At 41.4% G+C, this 15,788-nt stretch overlaps 1 protein-coding gene across 1 annotated transcript in view; it reads right to left on the minus strand.

Moving 5' to 3' along the window:
• MAMDC2 (MAM domain containing 2) overlaps nt 1-15,788 on the minus strand; it is a 137,583-nt gene that overhangs the window by 2,827 nt on the left and 118,968 nt on the right. Inside the window, exon 12 of the mRNA XM_027616383.1 lies at nt 4,417-4,676. Coding sequence (XP_027472184.1) covers nt 4,417-4,676 — 260 coding nt within the window. The remainder of the gene's footprint in view (nt 1-4,416; nt 4,677-15,788) is intronic.

Raw genomic sequence — 15,788 nt, forward strand, 5'->3', positions numbered from 1 at the left:
GCTCATGGGTAATGAAAATGATCCAGAAGGCACATTTGCTCTACTCATTTTACGAGCAAATGACTCCCCATTGCACTAGTTTATGATTTAAATTAAATCAAAGAATATAAAGTAATTAATAAGCATATGAAACTATCTTGAAATTAATGACTCAAAGAAGCTTTAATGACAGAAATGGGCAAAATAACATTATTAAAAATTCTAAGGACACAATCCCAAACAAGAATCCAAATAAGTAGTTAGAAGAGGGGAAAAATGTCCTAACACATCTAGATAGGAGGATATAGGAGTGCAGTTAATAAGCATTCTGGTTCTCTGGACATCACTAAAATCTGGTTTTTGACCTCCAAGTCTACAATGGAAATATAATAAACAAATTACCTGATGGAATTATATTCAGAATAGTGTGCAGTTGAGCCAAACACTTGATTTCATACAACTTTCTCCTTTGAATTTCCTTAATACTTGAGCGATAACCATTTTATACCATTATGGTTTACCCCTCGTATTGCAGATACACATTCTATTATTAAATAATTGTGGTTATTTAAGAACTAGATAACAATTTATTTTTTCTTTCAATTTAACTATTTTTTTTCAAATGGCTACTAAGTTGTTAGGACATAAATACTTACTAAGTTATTTGGAAAACTCCATAATAAATGAAACCATTATGTATTACTTTTACATTAGTGGCAACAGGAAAAAACTGAGACTAAGCATACCATGAACAATAAAATTTGGAAACGTGGTGTTAGATGAGTACCCAGCATGTAATAATTCCTACTAAATGTTAGTCAGTGTGACGAACAATATATATGATATAAATATTTCAATGAGCTAAGAATTTGTCTACCACTTTCTTTCAATAGCATCAAACTAAAAGAACCCAGGGAGGAAAACAGAGAGAGCAGAGGAGGAAAGATTAAGCAAGGAATCCAAAGGAAATAAAATCACTTCGTGTTTTTGATCAATAGCAAGTCAAGTGTGGCTTAGCACTTTATTAAACCCCAAGGAAGGAGCATGATTAAAATTTTGCTACTTGATGCATTTCTTCTAGAAGGATGGTCGGATGATTGGAATGTCATCAGGAGGCCACCCACTTACCTCCCCTACAGGATGACTCAAATGTCAGAAGTACTATAGCACTCTGAAAGTCATCTACACATGCCCACCCCCACCGATGACACACACATTGACTTCTCCAGCTTTGTTCTTTTCCCTGAACTCCAGTCTCACATCCTACCACTTACCTGACATACCCATGTGGATGTCTAACAGACATTGAAAATGTTGCATGTCCAAAAAACCCCACCTGTTACTTTCCCTCCTGTGCACACTGCCCTCACACCTCCAGATATGCCCCCACCTAAAGCCTTCCTCATCTCAGTAAATGGTAACTCCATTCTAGAGGTTGCTCAGGCCAAAACCCATGGACTCATCTTGATGCCTCTTTCTCTCAAGCCCCACATGCCATACATAAGTCCTGTGGGCTTCTGATGCATCTCACGTCTGGCACACAGCCCTAGCTACCACTCCTTCTGCCAGGACTATTGCAGTAGCCCCAAAGTCTCCTTGCCTCCCTACAGTCTACTCCCCAGGTAGTAGCTGGAGTGATCATTTAAAAATATTAACCAGACTGCATTACCTTAAAGCCATCTGATGGTTCCTCATTGCTTCTGGAATAAATTCCGAACTCCACCATGATGTCCAAGGCCTTTCATGATTACACCCTGATACTTCTTTGATCTTGTTACCTGATCAGCTTGACCTACTTTTTTTTCATAGCACTTATTATCACCTGATGGTACATTATATATTTTTGGTTTACATTTTCTATTTCTCCCCGCCTAGAATGTCAGCTAAAAGAGGAAGAGCTCTACATGTTATCGTCATTGCTGTATCCCCAGTGCTTAGGATAGCAAGCAGTCAATAAATATTAATTAAAATGAGATATTTTGGCCTCATACTTTAGGAACTCAGTCTGGATGGCAATGTAACTATTGAGAATGTCATGGCTGCCATGGCGACATGAATTAGAGACTGAAGATATTTGGGAGGGAATATATTTTTAGAAACAATAACATCTTTTTATACTTTGGGGATTTAAAGTATATTAAACCTTTTCACATACATAATCTCATTTGACCCTGTAACTCTGTGATGTCAGCATGGCAGGAATTATTACCCCATTTTGAAAATGTAGAAACACTCTGAGAGAGGATGAGATTTCCCCAAGATCACCCAGTGCTTATGACACCCAGGGGAATGAGTATATTTTGGAACTTCCGTGGTAGGAGGAAGTGTAAAGTCGTGGCTTAGGGATACACACTTTGGGACCAGTCAGATCCGGGACTGAATTCTCACACTTCCACTTACCAGCTGGACATTTAGTTTCTCCATCTGTAAAGAGGAGCTATAAGATCAACCGGAAGAACTTATGTACAGCTCCCAGTGCTGTAAATGCCTGGCACAGAGAAGACGGAGGGTTCATTTGCATGGGTGTGTCTGTGTTTTTATTAGACACTAAGATGTTTTGAAGAAACTAGTTCAGCCTGGTCTCCAGATAGTCATTTGGGATTTGTGATGGAATCACTAAATCCAGAAGGAAATTCCTCATGGCAGATTCCTATCTGTTCCATTTTAAGACAAAGGGAATGGTGTGGAGTCTTCTTTCCAGGTTGTGAGCTAAAAATCTCCCAGGCCATTCTGCACCCTTTGAACTTGAACACCTCAAGATGCTGCCTGAGACGCCTAATTACTTTGGGATCAAAAAACCATTTCAAACAACCATCTACCCAGCAAGTCTAGTATATTCAAGGCCTTGGACTCAACTCCTTGGGTTTAGATGCTGAGAAGCCATCTGTTCTCTTGAATTCAAATCCCAGAACCCTTGTGCATCAGCAACATTTGGGAGTTATAAAAAAACATCAATGCTCAGGCTCCTCCCCGAGAGACTCAGATTCACTTACTCTGGAACAGAGATGCTCCATCTTTAGTGTACACCTGAATCACCAGGAGGGCTTGCTAAGACACGGATTTCTGGTGCCCTCCCCCTCAGGTCTGGTTTAGTAGTTCCAGGTGGGGCCCAAGATAGTGCATGTTAGGTACATGTCATTTTAGGTGAATTTGCATTTCAGGCGTCGCTGCTGGCCTCAGGACCACACTTTGAGAACATGTGAATAGGATAGGAGTGTGAGTGCCCTAAGAGCCTAATGCAATTAATCTACCATCTCAGAGTGATGATCAGTTATATTAGTAAGTTCTTGAATGATGCACTTTCCTTCTGTAACAGACATTAAAGCACTATACACTTCGTTCCTGGGGCTGTTATTCTTCACTCAATCTCTCGATAGTTTTATCCATGACACAATACAGGGCCATCCCCAGATAATGGCTCACATTCCCTCTATCGTTTGTTCTTCAGGAACAAAGCACCCTGACGGGCCCACCTGAGCTTCTGCAGTCCCTTCCCATTTAGATCTGAAGAATATTCCATGTGGTTATGATGGTGTAAAATGAAGCCCTTATTGTGAAGACCTCTGCCCAGGAAGATTTGGGCTTAGCCAAGCAGCCAGTGGTTAAAGTGCTGACGACCCAAGACTATATTCATCAGTCCAAAGCAAGGATGAGGAGGAAGCAGTGCTTTTAGTGGAAGGTTGGAGCTCAGAATTCTACAGAGCAATTTCAGGAACAACCGGGCTCTGAAGGTTATTTCCCCAGAGCTCTCTGGAGCTTTGGGTCAGAGGAGGCAGGGGAAGTCAGTGGCTGCCAGGAGGCCCCTGCCCACCTCTAGACTAGATTGGCTGCTCAGCCTCACCGACTGGAATGTGAAAAGCTCTTCCCTGGTGCTGCCCAGGTTCGCTCATGACCAGGATGCTGTGGGGCAGAGGTCTCCTACTGCACATGAGACTCGGGACTCAGGATCAGGACTCTCAGCTTCTTCCACGTCATTGCAGACAGAGGCGTAACATTTCCTCTGGACCACACACTCTGTTAAATAGAGGCTTGCCGCTGAAGGCCTTGTGTGTAGGTAATGATGAGGGGAAGATGCAGCTGGGCCAACTAATTAGGTAATACCATGTTCGGAAGGAAAGAGGACCGTTTTAGAGACATGCAGGACACACAGAATGCACTTGATCCTCAGAATGTGCCAAGACAAAAATAGCCACCCTTTCATCACTAAGTTGCAAAAATCACTTTACAAATAAATACCCAGAGCTTACTCTGCCCACCTCATCTCCTATTCACTGCTGAGATTTAATCAATAGAGACTAATTATGTTTACTCTTAAACAAGTACTGTCTTTATCTATGACCCTGAAAAAGAACAGAACGTTCTTTTAGGTAGCAAGAAGAAGAAAGAATAGCAGAAGCTTACAGGACCCCTTTTTATCACTTGGCTCTTGTGGCTTACCTGGTGCTGCCTCTCACAATTGTACTCAATCAGCCCTCGCAGCCAGGAGATGCTCTGTTCACCTCGTCTTCTCCATAAGAGGGACTCTTCACTCTCACCTTCCCTCTTCAGATAAACACTCAGCAGGCCGGTCCCTGCCCCATACATGTGGTAGAAAAACGTCAAGCACTGTTTGATGGCGACTCCTCTCAGAGGCCAGGACAAGAGCTGTGCTTTTTGTCCATACACCATGTGGGAGGCCTCGATGTACATGTAGTAGCCTGGAAAGCAACACAAAATCAGGTATTGTCAAACATGCGCGCACACACACATATGCACATGCGCAAGGAATATTCCCTTCTTTCTCTTCTGAGTAGTGTTCCTGGAAACAAATTAAATGAATGACTTCACCACCATCCTGAGGAAGGATGTTATAATTTTGGAGAATGTAATCCAAGAGGAATAGACATGCTACACAATCTAGACCATCAAAATAATTCTTTTCTCTTAATAATTTAAAATTCATTTTAAAATATAGGATGTAATTAATGTTATTATTATAATACTAGCATTATGCCACGGATGTGGTGGTTAACATATGGGACTTTACCCTAATTCATGGACAATGTTCTGGAGCTTCTAGACATGGGTTTTGGGGAGACAGCATGGATTTTGTAGTCAGGTAGGTAGGTCTGGGTTCAAGTCTTGATTCTAATATTTGATCCTGGTCTAAGGAATTATCCTCTCTCAACCTATATTCATCATTTTGAAATAAGGATTAATACTATCTGTTTATACATATATAAATATATGTAAATTATATTACATTTACTTTTCCTGTCTTATTTTTAATTTGTTTTTAATTTGCTGGTTTCACGCAGAAGATTTGTCTGCACATAAATAAAACAGTGGTGTGCTGGAACCAGCCTCCATTGGCTCCCAAGAGTCAATTGGGTGGCTTCCGTTGGTAGGTCCAAATGACTTCATGTTGGTAGTTTGAAATGGGCCATGATGGATGTATTTGCCCCATAGAAAGCAGACGTAGCTACAAATCAGCCATGGCCCCCCACCCCCCAGTATAACTGGTTAGTGTTAAATAATTACCATCCAGCCACTTAAATAAGGCATAAGGCTATATATGAATAGTAATTTCTAGATTAACATCCCAGTGATATAATTCTGTAGACCTGAGGCTCATTTTAGAAAAGGTCCTGGACTTCATATCTGTAGTTCTTAACCCTGGGTCATTTGATAAAAGTTTATGTCTCTTCCACCTGAAAAACTACGCACAAATGTCTGCATGCATTTTTGTCTTCTTGGCCCACACTGATTTTTTAATATACATGATGTAAAACATAATCTTTATGTAGTGTTCAGTTATTCTTTCATGCAGAAATTAATGGCCAAAGTGAGGGTAAAAAAAAAGAGAGCCCAAATACTGCATGCAGATGAAATGGTCTCTAGGGCATCTTTCTTTACAGTTGGATGTTTAATTAATTCGCTCTAGTCATTTCCCCAAAATGCAAGGCTTGAAATATCCCAACCAGAATTGATCAGAAGCTCCATCTGTGCTTCTGCAGGGCATTCCTTCTTTCTCCCACTTCCACACACACAGACCTGAGAAGTCCCACAGGCTATTGAAGAGGTGGGAGAAATAGTCCTGCTTAGGTGGGTCTTATCAAACTGTATGCACTGTGCAACACCTTCCCCCAGCGTTCCACTCAGTAAAGTCGTCGCGCTGCGAAACCGGGCCATCAGAGTCATGGGATGTGGCCTTCATCAACCAGCCTTGCCCAGGATCTCCCTTAAAATATTACAAATGATACTGCCTGTGTTTCTGGAGTGTTCATCAATGACATCCTCTTCACTAAACCAACGGTCAATATTCAGCCCTTGTTGTTTTTGTCTCATCTGTAGCATTGACGATAATACATCACTTCTGCCTCCAACAAGTACTTTCTTTTTTTTTTAAGATTTTATTTATTTACTTGAGAGAGAGAGGGCGAGAGAGAGAGAGAGAGGGAACAAGCAGGGGGAGCAGCAGAGGGAGAGGGAGAAGCAGACTCCCCACTGAGCTGGGAGCCCAATGTGGGACTCGATCCCAGGACCCTGGGATCATGACCTTAACCGACTGAGCCATCCAGGTGCCCCCTACAAGTACTTGCTTAACTTGGTTTGCAGGACGTCTACTGTCCTGGTTTTTCTCCCACTTCACTGGTCTCTCCTTTGCTAGTTCATCCTTTCTTCTCTGACCTTGTGCCCTTGGAGTGCTCCAAGGCCCTGGTCTCAAACTGCTTTATTTTCACTAACTAAGTGATCATCATTTCACACGTGAGTGATCTCATCTTGTTCCATGGCTTTTAATGCTACATATGTTATTGTAGCACAAATATAAATTTCCACCCCTTTGCTGAAACCCAAATGTGTTTATTCAGACTGCCTAATGGACATCTCCCCTTGTCAAATAGATACCTCCAACCAAACATGTCCAAGACTAAACTCCAACAGCCTCACCCTGAAACCCACTCTACCCTTTTTGGTTGGCCAGGCCCCAAACCTGGAAGTCCTGCACCACCCCCTCCTCCCCTCACTCTCACATCCAGGTTGTCAGAAGTCCCATTGCTCTATCTTCAAAACATGTCCAGAATCCGGTTATTTCTCTTCTCACCACCTCCCTGCTACCTCCTGATCTGAGGCACTAGTATTTTTCACTTGGATTAATGCAATACTTGTTAGCTAGTCTGCCTGTCTCTGACCTTAATCTCTCCAATCTCATCTCAACATAGTACCCATAGTGAACAGAAGCTAAATCTTACCACTCCTCCGCTCAAAACCTTCCACTGATTCGGCATTTCCCTCAGAGTAAAAGCTGAAGGCCTGAGAATGGCTTTTAGGACCCTATAATCTCTTAACAATTTTCTTACCTCGATTTCTACCACATTCTTCTGCTACTGCCTTTCTTCTTACTCATTCTGTATTGCGTGATCACATTGGTCCCTGTGCTGTTCCTGGGATACAGTAGGTATGCTATCACCTCAGGGCCTTTGCATGTGCCAATCCCTCTGCCTGGAATGGCTTTCCTTCCATATCATCTCAGTCTCACACTCTCATTTCTAAGTCTTTGCTCAGATATTTCTTTTTCCATCAGGCCTATTCTGACGGCACTGTTTCAAATTATAATCCCCCTCTGGCACTCTTCATTCCCTACCCTCTATTATTTCCATAGCATTTCACTGCCTCTCGACATACTATAGAGTTTTCTTATTTTTTTAGGTTTGCCTGTCTCCCTTCTCTAGAACACACATGGGCAGAGATACTTTCTTGTTCACTTCATTGTTATGCCTCCAGGTCCTAGAACATAATATATACTCAATAAATATTTGTTGAATGAACAAATGAATGCATTTTCTTCAGCAGCTCTAAGCCCCAAACCAGTTCGACCAAGGTCACTCCAGTTGTGTGAGGGTCTTGGCAATGACACATGCACTTGAGTAGGATGCTCCAAGGCCAAACTAAAATCCAAGTGTTGATAAAATTAAAGTCATATCAAAGCAAATGTTCTCAAACTAGTACCATGCCATTTGATGCATTTTTTTTAAACCAAACACATATTAGATTATTTTTTAACGTTGTTATCCTTCATTCTTTCACTGGCAAGAAAACTGCTGTACAAAAAGCACTGGGGTTTTTGTATTTTCAGCAATGAAAGGAAATTTATTATTCTTTTCTTTAACATTTTCTAACTTAAGCTAGGCTGGATGTAAAAAAAATACAGATATACATCATCTTAATAGAAGAGTATATATATTCTCTCTCTCTCTCTGTCTATATATATATATATATATATAAGATTATTTATTTATTTAAGAGACAGTCAGATGGTGGGGGTAGTGGGGAGGGGCAGAGGAAGAGAGGGAGAGAAACTATAAGCAGACTCTGCGCTGAGCGCAGAGCCTGACATGGGGCTTGATCTCATGATCATGAGATCACAACCTGAGATGAAACCAAGAGTCGTATGTTTAACCAAGTACGCCATGCAGGTTAATTAAATTCTATGGAGAATAAAGTCAAAGCATGAAAATGACCATGGTTTATCACCTACCTCTGCACAAAGGTATCCCATGCTATCCCATACATAAATTAGTGGTGTAGTGCCCTGAAATCCTACCTTATTGCATGTTTAACCTAAAAAAAAAAATTCCTCCAAAAAAAATAAGAAGAAAATCAGAAAAATAACTTGTATCTGGCTTTGGGGTTCTCAGAAGGCCCACTTGAATCCTAAATAAAGAACCTTAACTAAAGATGAAATGCTCAGGGGCGCCTGGGTGGCTCAGTAGTTAAGCGTCTGCCTTTGGCTCAGGTCATGATCCCAGGGTCCTGGGATGGAGCCCCATGTCGGGCTCCTGGCTCTGTGGGAAGCCTGCTTCTCCCTCTCCCACTCCCCCTGCTTGTGTTCCCTCTCTCGCTGTGTCGCTCTCTGTCAAATAAATAAATAAAATCTTAAAAAAAAAAAAAAAGATGAAATGCTCAGGTAGGGAAGAAAAGCAGGCTCCTCTAAAAGATGCTGTCCCCGGGAAAATGGAAAGTAGAGAGCATCAGGGCTCTGAGATGGACATCTTTGCAGAATGGAAAGGAAGCAATGGATCCATCATGAGTGAGAGATGACCTAAGAAGCACCTTCCCTCTAGTGATGACAGCATGCATCCTACTGGTAACAGTATGAATCCCAGACAGAATTAGTCTGAGATCCTGGAAGAGAGGAAAACCCTTAATAACCCCCAGGATTAAATGAAATTCTTTCCTTTTTGAGTACAATGCACTAACCATTTAGCCTCCAATGGGTGACGCATTTCTCTGGAAATGCTTTCAGCTCATGCACCACTGCGTCTCAGGTATTAGGCTGAAATCATTACCTCAGGTCTCCGGTTCCCGAGATCTTTGTGTTTCAGACCATAAAGTATGAAAGGAAATCTCCCAGGCTTTTGAGCTGTGTAATTATTCCACTTTGGGAAGACAGAGGTAACATCCAGGGGGATGTGAGTACAAGGCCTTGTGCCTTTCTGGGGCACTGACACAAGTCTATTTTTCTGGAGTAACGTTAGCCTCTCCAAAAATCCTTGGTATCTTTTCTGTTAAGCACAAATGCATATTCCATGAGGTAATACCAATTTAAACCAATCTAGATCAATGTCTATACATATAAACAATTTTAACATGTTTGCCAATGGATCAGAACTTGTCTGTCTGATGCACAGACCAATTACTCCTCTTAATTCCAAATATGTTTTTCCTTTTGACTTGCATGTGACACTTCCTTTTCCCAGAAAAGATCAGAGCTTCACAGAGAGCCAGTCTGTCTCACATGTGTTTGGAAAGAGGAGAAAAGCCCCATGTGTTGACAAGCTCTGCCACATTATAACTCCAAATGTTGTCTGTCTCCGCAAACAAAAGCCCTGGATGGGAGCCAGGAAGCCCCAGTGTTGAAACCTCAGACCAGCTCACATGTTCGTGTACATGAAGGATTTCAATCTGTGGAAGGGATTATTAACCTAAGTCACTTTCTCTCTGTGGGTCATTGTTTAACATTCAAGACAGGGTTCCAATGGATCTACGGGGAGATTGGGGTCCCATCTGTTCTTTATGCAGCAACTGTGATGTGTTGAGACACACACCATATCCATAATTTGGAACAGTGAAGCAGCTGTTCCTTCAGTCTTGGTGCCTGCCCCCTCTCAGCAGGGCCGGGAAGGAACTCGAAGGGCCTGTATGAACCATGTGAACTGAACAGCTAAACTGCATTCATTAAGCTGAAGAGGAGTTTGAACAATCAGGGAAAAAAAAAAAGACATCAGGACTTTGGGCAGAACCACAGCTAAATGTGTCTGTCTAAAATTGCTTTTTACTATACCTTCTAAATGATTCTTAAAGCTTGTCATAAATGAGTTATTGTTTAAGGGGGATGGAGTTTCAGTTTGGGGAAATGGAAAGACTTCTGGAGATGGATGGTAGTGATGGTCACGCAAAAGTGTAAATGCACTTTACTACCACTGAAACGCACACTTGCAAATTATTAAGATGGTAAATGTTGTGTTATGTATATATCATCAATTTTTAACAGCAGCTTGCCATAGAAGCCTTCTCTGTGTAAGTAGGTTCTGACAATATCAGGAACTAGTGTGATAAGATAAATCATAGAAGGATTGACGGACACTGAGGATTTTGATAATCTGGAGCTAATTTCTCAGATGGTTACAGACTAGCCGGTAGCCTTCTTGCTTGTCTGGATATCAACTACTGCAATTCTTAAAAGACAAGGACCAGGGGGCAGCTGGGTGGCTCAGTCGGTGGCTCAGTTGGTTAAGCGGCTGCCTTCAGCTCAGGTCATGATCCCAGAGTCCTGGGATCCAGTTCCCCATCAGGCTCCCTGCTCAGCAGGGAGTCCGCTTCTCCCTCTTCCTGTGCCCCTCCCCCTGCTGATGCACTCTCTCCTTCTCCCTCTCTCCCTCCCTCTCTAATAAATAAAATCTTAAAAAAACCAAAAAGACAAGGACCGGAATTCAACTGCTAATAAATTTCAGCTGTATAACAGACATATTACATATATAATTGTGGTTTTCTTTTGTCAGACAGCATAATTTTATAAATACATGTCATTATTTGGTATTTTAATGCATCCTTGATATTTCTATCACACAAGAGCGAATGTTCTTAGAAATGAAGACTTCACCCTTAATTATTAAAAATATGGAAGACTTATTGAAACATTAAACGATATCACAAAAGAAACAGATGCTGTCTCTCTCTGGAAAATCATTAAGAAAATGATGAATAGCTGCTTTTCTAGAAAGCAGTTGTGGGGAGGCAGGCCTGGAGGACTTTTAATCTATTGGCCAGTAGACTCAGTGAGCTAGGAAATGTTACAATTGAAGGCATTTTCTCACTAAACTGGATAGTTATCTATTGATTTATTTATCCCACTATCTCTGGGCCACAAAATCCCCGTAAACTCCAGGGCAACTAAAACTAATGTTTAGAAGGATTCTGAGAGCATGGCGGCATATAAATGTTAATAAAATTCCAATAACCAATAAAATCCTGCGAACTTTAAAACCTGTCTTTACTACCTTGTAAATAAGAAGCATCTGCGTCAGGAAAGACAAATCCTGCAGAGTCGCTCCCTTCTCCATGCAAGTCCAGAGTCATCTGTCACAAATGCCTGTATTATTTCATTACTGAAGGATCCAAATCGTAGGGCAAGAGTTTTGGGTTTTTTTCTTTTGGTCTTTGTTATTATTTTACTAGCATGACTGGTCCTACTACATGACTGACTTAATCATTGGAAATATTTCCCAAACTTTAGTCATACAAATACCAACTTCATGATTTGATTTTGTCTGTCCACAAATCTGCAGTATTATCCACTTATATTTTTCTATAAATAGATTCCATTTTTATTACATAAATACATTTATTCAAATAGGAAACTTTTATTAGCGTGAAAGCAGGAAAAAAGCTATACATCTGGGAAATAATGGGTTTGATGGAGTGGTTAGGTATTTTTCCTATACATGGATATAAGTATCAAATTAAAAAATATTCATCCACATAACACTTAAATTACCCAGTGGTAGTTTGGAAAACATTGTTTTAAGGTCTACCAAGCGTTCTGGTTACGACTAAGTCATTTTACCTGTAGTCATAGGCCACGATTTTCTATTTATAAAAGCACAGATGATGATACAGAACAATGATTCCAAGAAAGCATTCCAGAGACGAACATCACATTTTATCAAAGTTTCACTAATTATAAAAAATAACAGGGGTGCCTGGGTGGCTCAGTCAGTTAAGCATCTGACTGTGGCTCAGGGTCCTGGGATCAAGCCCCGCATCGGGCTCCTTGCTCAGGGGGAGTCTTGTCTCTCTCCCTCTACCCTCTGCCCCTCCCTGCTGCTGGTGTGTGCACGCTCTCTCTCTCTCAAATAAATAAATAGACTCTTTTAAAAATTGTAAAAATAATACAATTCATTTGAGTGGAGCTGATACAGTATCAAAGCTTTTCACAAATATAATCTTAGTTATGATCATCATAGCAACCCTAAGAGATTCACAGGACATCTCTTGTTAACTTTATTTTATATTAGGGGAAACTGAGGCTCAGAGAACTTGTATGACCATGCCACAGGCTATGAAGGCAGTAAGTGGCAGAGTCAGCTCACTGTTCATTGATGTTTCCACTAGACGACACCACTAGATTCTGGAAAGATTTATCGCATCGCCAGATAGTAAATCGGGAACTACAGCTCCCTTGAAATTGCTATGTATGATGATGTGTTGAGTCTAAGAAACACAATAAACTGGCATGTCCATATGGACATGTGGCTTTTGTGAGCTTCTCTTTTTATTTAATGGGCCTATATTTACTGCCCGTCTAATGCAGTTGTCTCTAAACAGCTCTGTATGCCTTTCCTCTTCCTATTTCCTTCTTGAGTGTGTTCTTCCAAGTGTAAACTGATAGGCTTGAAGGACGGAAAGTGAAAAGGTAGAATGCAGTCTCCAAGACCAGAAACTTCCATTCACAGGGCTTCTCTTTAATTTATCTCTTTATTTAATTTGCCTGAGGTAGACCTGACTCCAGGGCGTTTGTCAAAAGCAATCAGTTAAACAAGTGTTTAACATTGCAACCGCCTGAGGTGATATTAACAATTGAAGCTAACAAAAGACTGACCAAAAATTTTTAAAGAAGAAAACTAGGTCATGGAATGGCCATGGGCGGAGGGCAGGGAGGGGCTTTGCAAAGCTCCAGAATATTCTTGGCAACCTCCATGGCTTCTCAGAGGTTCCCATAGGATCAAGCAACCAACTGGACACAATAGAGGCCAAGTTAATGAGGCATCCTTGTACCAGTTCTCCCTCCTTTCTTGCTTTCCTACCCTCGTTCCACACTTCGGCTCCTTGGGACCACAGCTCCAAAAGTACAACCTGTATACAAACCTGTATCTTGGGCTTCACTTTCTTGGGAATCCTACCTGAGAGTGTCCTATAGACCAACCCAGTAGAATCATTTACAGTTCCCGGAAGCCGCCACGATACTTAGTGGTTCCATACTTTGCAGGCACCACTCCCTTGTTCTGAAATGCTCCCTCATCCTGCCAATCTTCATGGTGAACTCTCACTCATCCTTCAAGATACTCCCAAGGAGAGCTAGCTGCTTCTCTCTGTGTGGTTCCATCTCCTCTAGAACTTAACCCTATTATTTTACTTATTATAATTTGGGGGCAATTATTTGGTGCACAAGGCATAGTCGATGCTCAGAAAATGGGGCATAAATCAGGATCTTCTGGATTTATGACTGCTCCCAGTTCTAAGATGTTTCATCTTATAGACATGTAGCCTGTGAAACTGGTGGCTCGAACAAATAAATGTTTTAAAGGGAACCTTATTGCTTCTGCTTTAATTTTTGAACGGGTGATACTTGTCATATTGGGGTCTGAGAGCCAATATATCCGCCTACATGTGGCTCCAGCCATTGGACTCCAGAGAAAGAAGCAGCCACCCTTTCAGGCTTTAGGATACACAATAGGTGTGCAGGTTACAGCACTGGAGTTCAGTTTATAACATTGGTTCACTGACATCAGAAATAGCTCAGAAAAGAATTTACTTTCTGCTAGATGCATTTCTATAGAGGTCTAAAAATAACATGAGTTTGAACATATCCTTTCCAAGAGAAGATACCCCTCTTTGGTTGAAAGGTGTTGGGGTGAGATCATGCTGCTATATGAAGAATTGTGCCTTTCACATATAAGCTGTCACAGCTGTTCCAGGTCGTTTGTGGTCTCTTAGTGTCATGTAGGCGGGGAAACTCCGGTAAGACAGTGTGGACAGAATATGGCCATTAGAGACTGACGTTCCTGAGATTCTGTCCCTACTCTACCTGTTACTACTATGTGGCCCTGGAAAAACACTTAACTTCTCTGAGCTTTGGTTTTCTCGTGTGAAAAACAGGCATCCACTTACTTTACTTCCACTGACTTCGTGGTAAGGATGTGTTTACAGACTGAATGTCTATGTCGTCCCCCAGATTTATATGTTGAAATCCTAGCCCCCAACGTGATGATATTAGGAGGTGGGGCCCTTGGGAGCTGATTAGATCATGAGGGGTGAATTCTTTTCAATGGGATTAGTACCCCTTTAAAAGAGAACCCAGAGAGAGCTCTTGCCCCTTCAGCCACGTGGGGACATAGCGACAAGATGGCCGTCTATGAACCAGGAAGCAGGCTCTCACCGAATCTGTTGGCGCCTTGATCTTGAACTTTCCAGCCTTCAGAACTGAGAGAAAGAAATGTTTGTTGTTTAAGCCATCCAGTCTGTGGTACTTTTGTTATAGCAGCTCAAACTAAGACAAGATGTAAAGTTCCCAGTGTAGTGCCTACACAGGGTAAATGTTCCATAAATGATCACTAGCTAACATTATTTCCCTACTAAAGCAATTGTTTAAGTAATTTTAAGAACAAAACCAAAACACCTTCAATCCAATTCTATGTATGTAGGTACCCACAGCAAACTTTGCTGCCTCATCTGCATTACTGTAGATAGGCATAAAAAGATCTAACCTGTAAAAGATTTTCTTTCGTTAGAAAATGGAAAGGTGCTTTCAGAAACTTTTAAAAATTTGCATTGAATTGGGTGAAATAAAGAATGAAGAAGAAGGCAGACCCTAGAAGCAATGTGCTGAAAAAAATCAGAATTCTCTTGATTGTGCACCAGAGAATTTCATTTAATGTATAAAGCATTTGCTGGGATCTGAATATTGGGCACACTAAGATGTTTTTGCATTATAATCTTTGCAGAACATCCAGCCAGCTGAAACATCCTTCAAAGTTTTCAGAGACAAAGCAAACACTATCATATCATTTTCTTTAAACAAAGCCACACCAAGTTAACTAATGCATGGCCCTATAAACTGGGCAAAAGGTAAATAAAGGAGCAAACTTAGGAGTCGTTGAGTGTCTACTGAATGTGCTTCTGCTAGGCTGTCACAGACGTTGCATAGAGGGGGAGGGGGTAGAATGTGGTATACACATGAAACAAACTCATGTTATCTTAGTAGAAAGATGTAAGGGGCAGGACAAAGGCCATTTTGTGTCAGAAGAGCTCCCCCTGCTCCTTCAGTGTTCAGCACGCTGCGCTAACTCCAGGGAGGGATTCTGTTAGGTGTTGAATTGCGCCCTCCTAAAATTCACACACTGAAGCCCTAACTCTGGTACTTCAGAATGTGGCTGTGTCTGCAGATAGAGCTTTTAAAGAGGTAATGAAGTTGAAATGGGGTTGTTCGGGTGGGTCCTAATCCAACGACAAGAGCTCAGGACACAGACAACACAGACCAATGGCCAACC

Source organism: Zalophus californianus, chromosome 13 (genome assembly GCF_009762305.2).
Source record: "Zalophus californianus isolate mZalCal1 chromosome 13, mZalCal1.pri.v2, whole genome shotgun sequence".
NCBI classification, from domain to species: Eukaryota; Metazoa; Chordata; class Mammalia; order Carnivora; family Otariidae; genus Zalophus; species Zalophus californianus.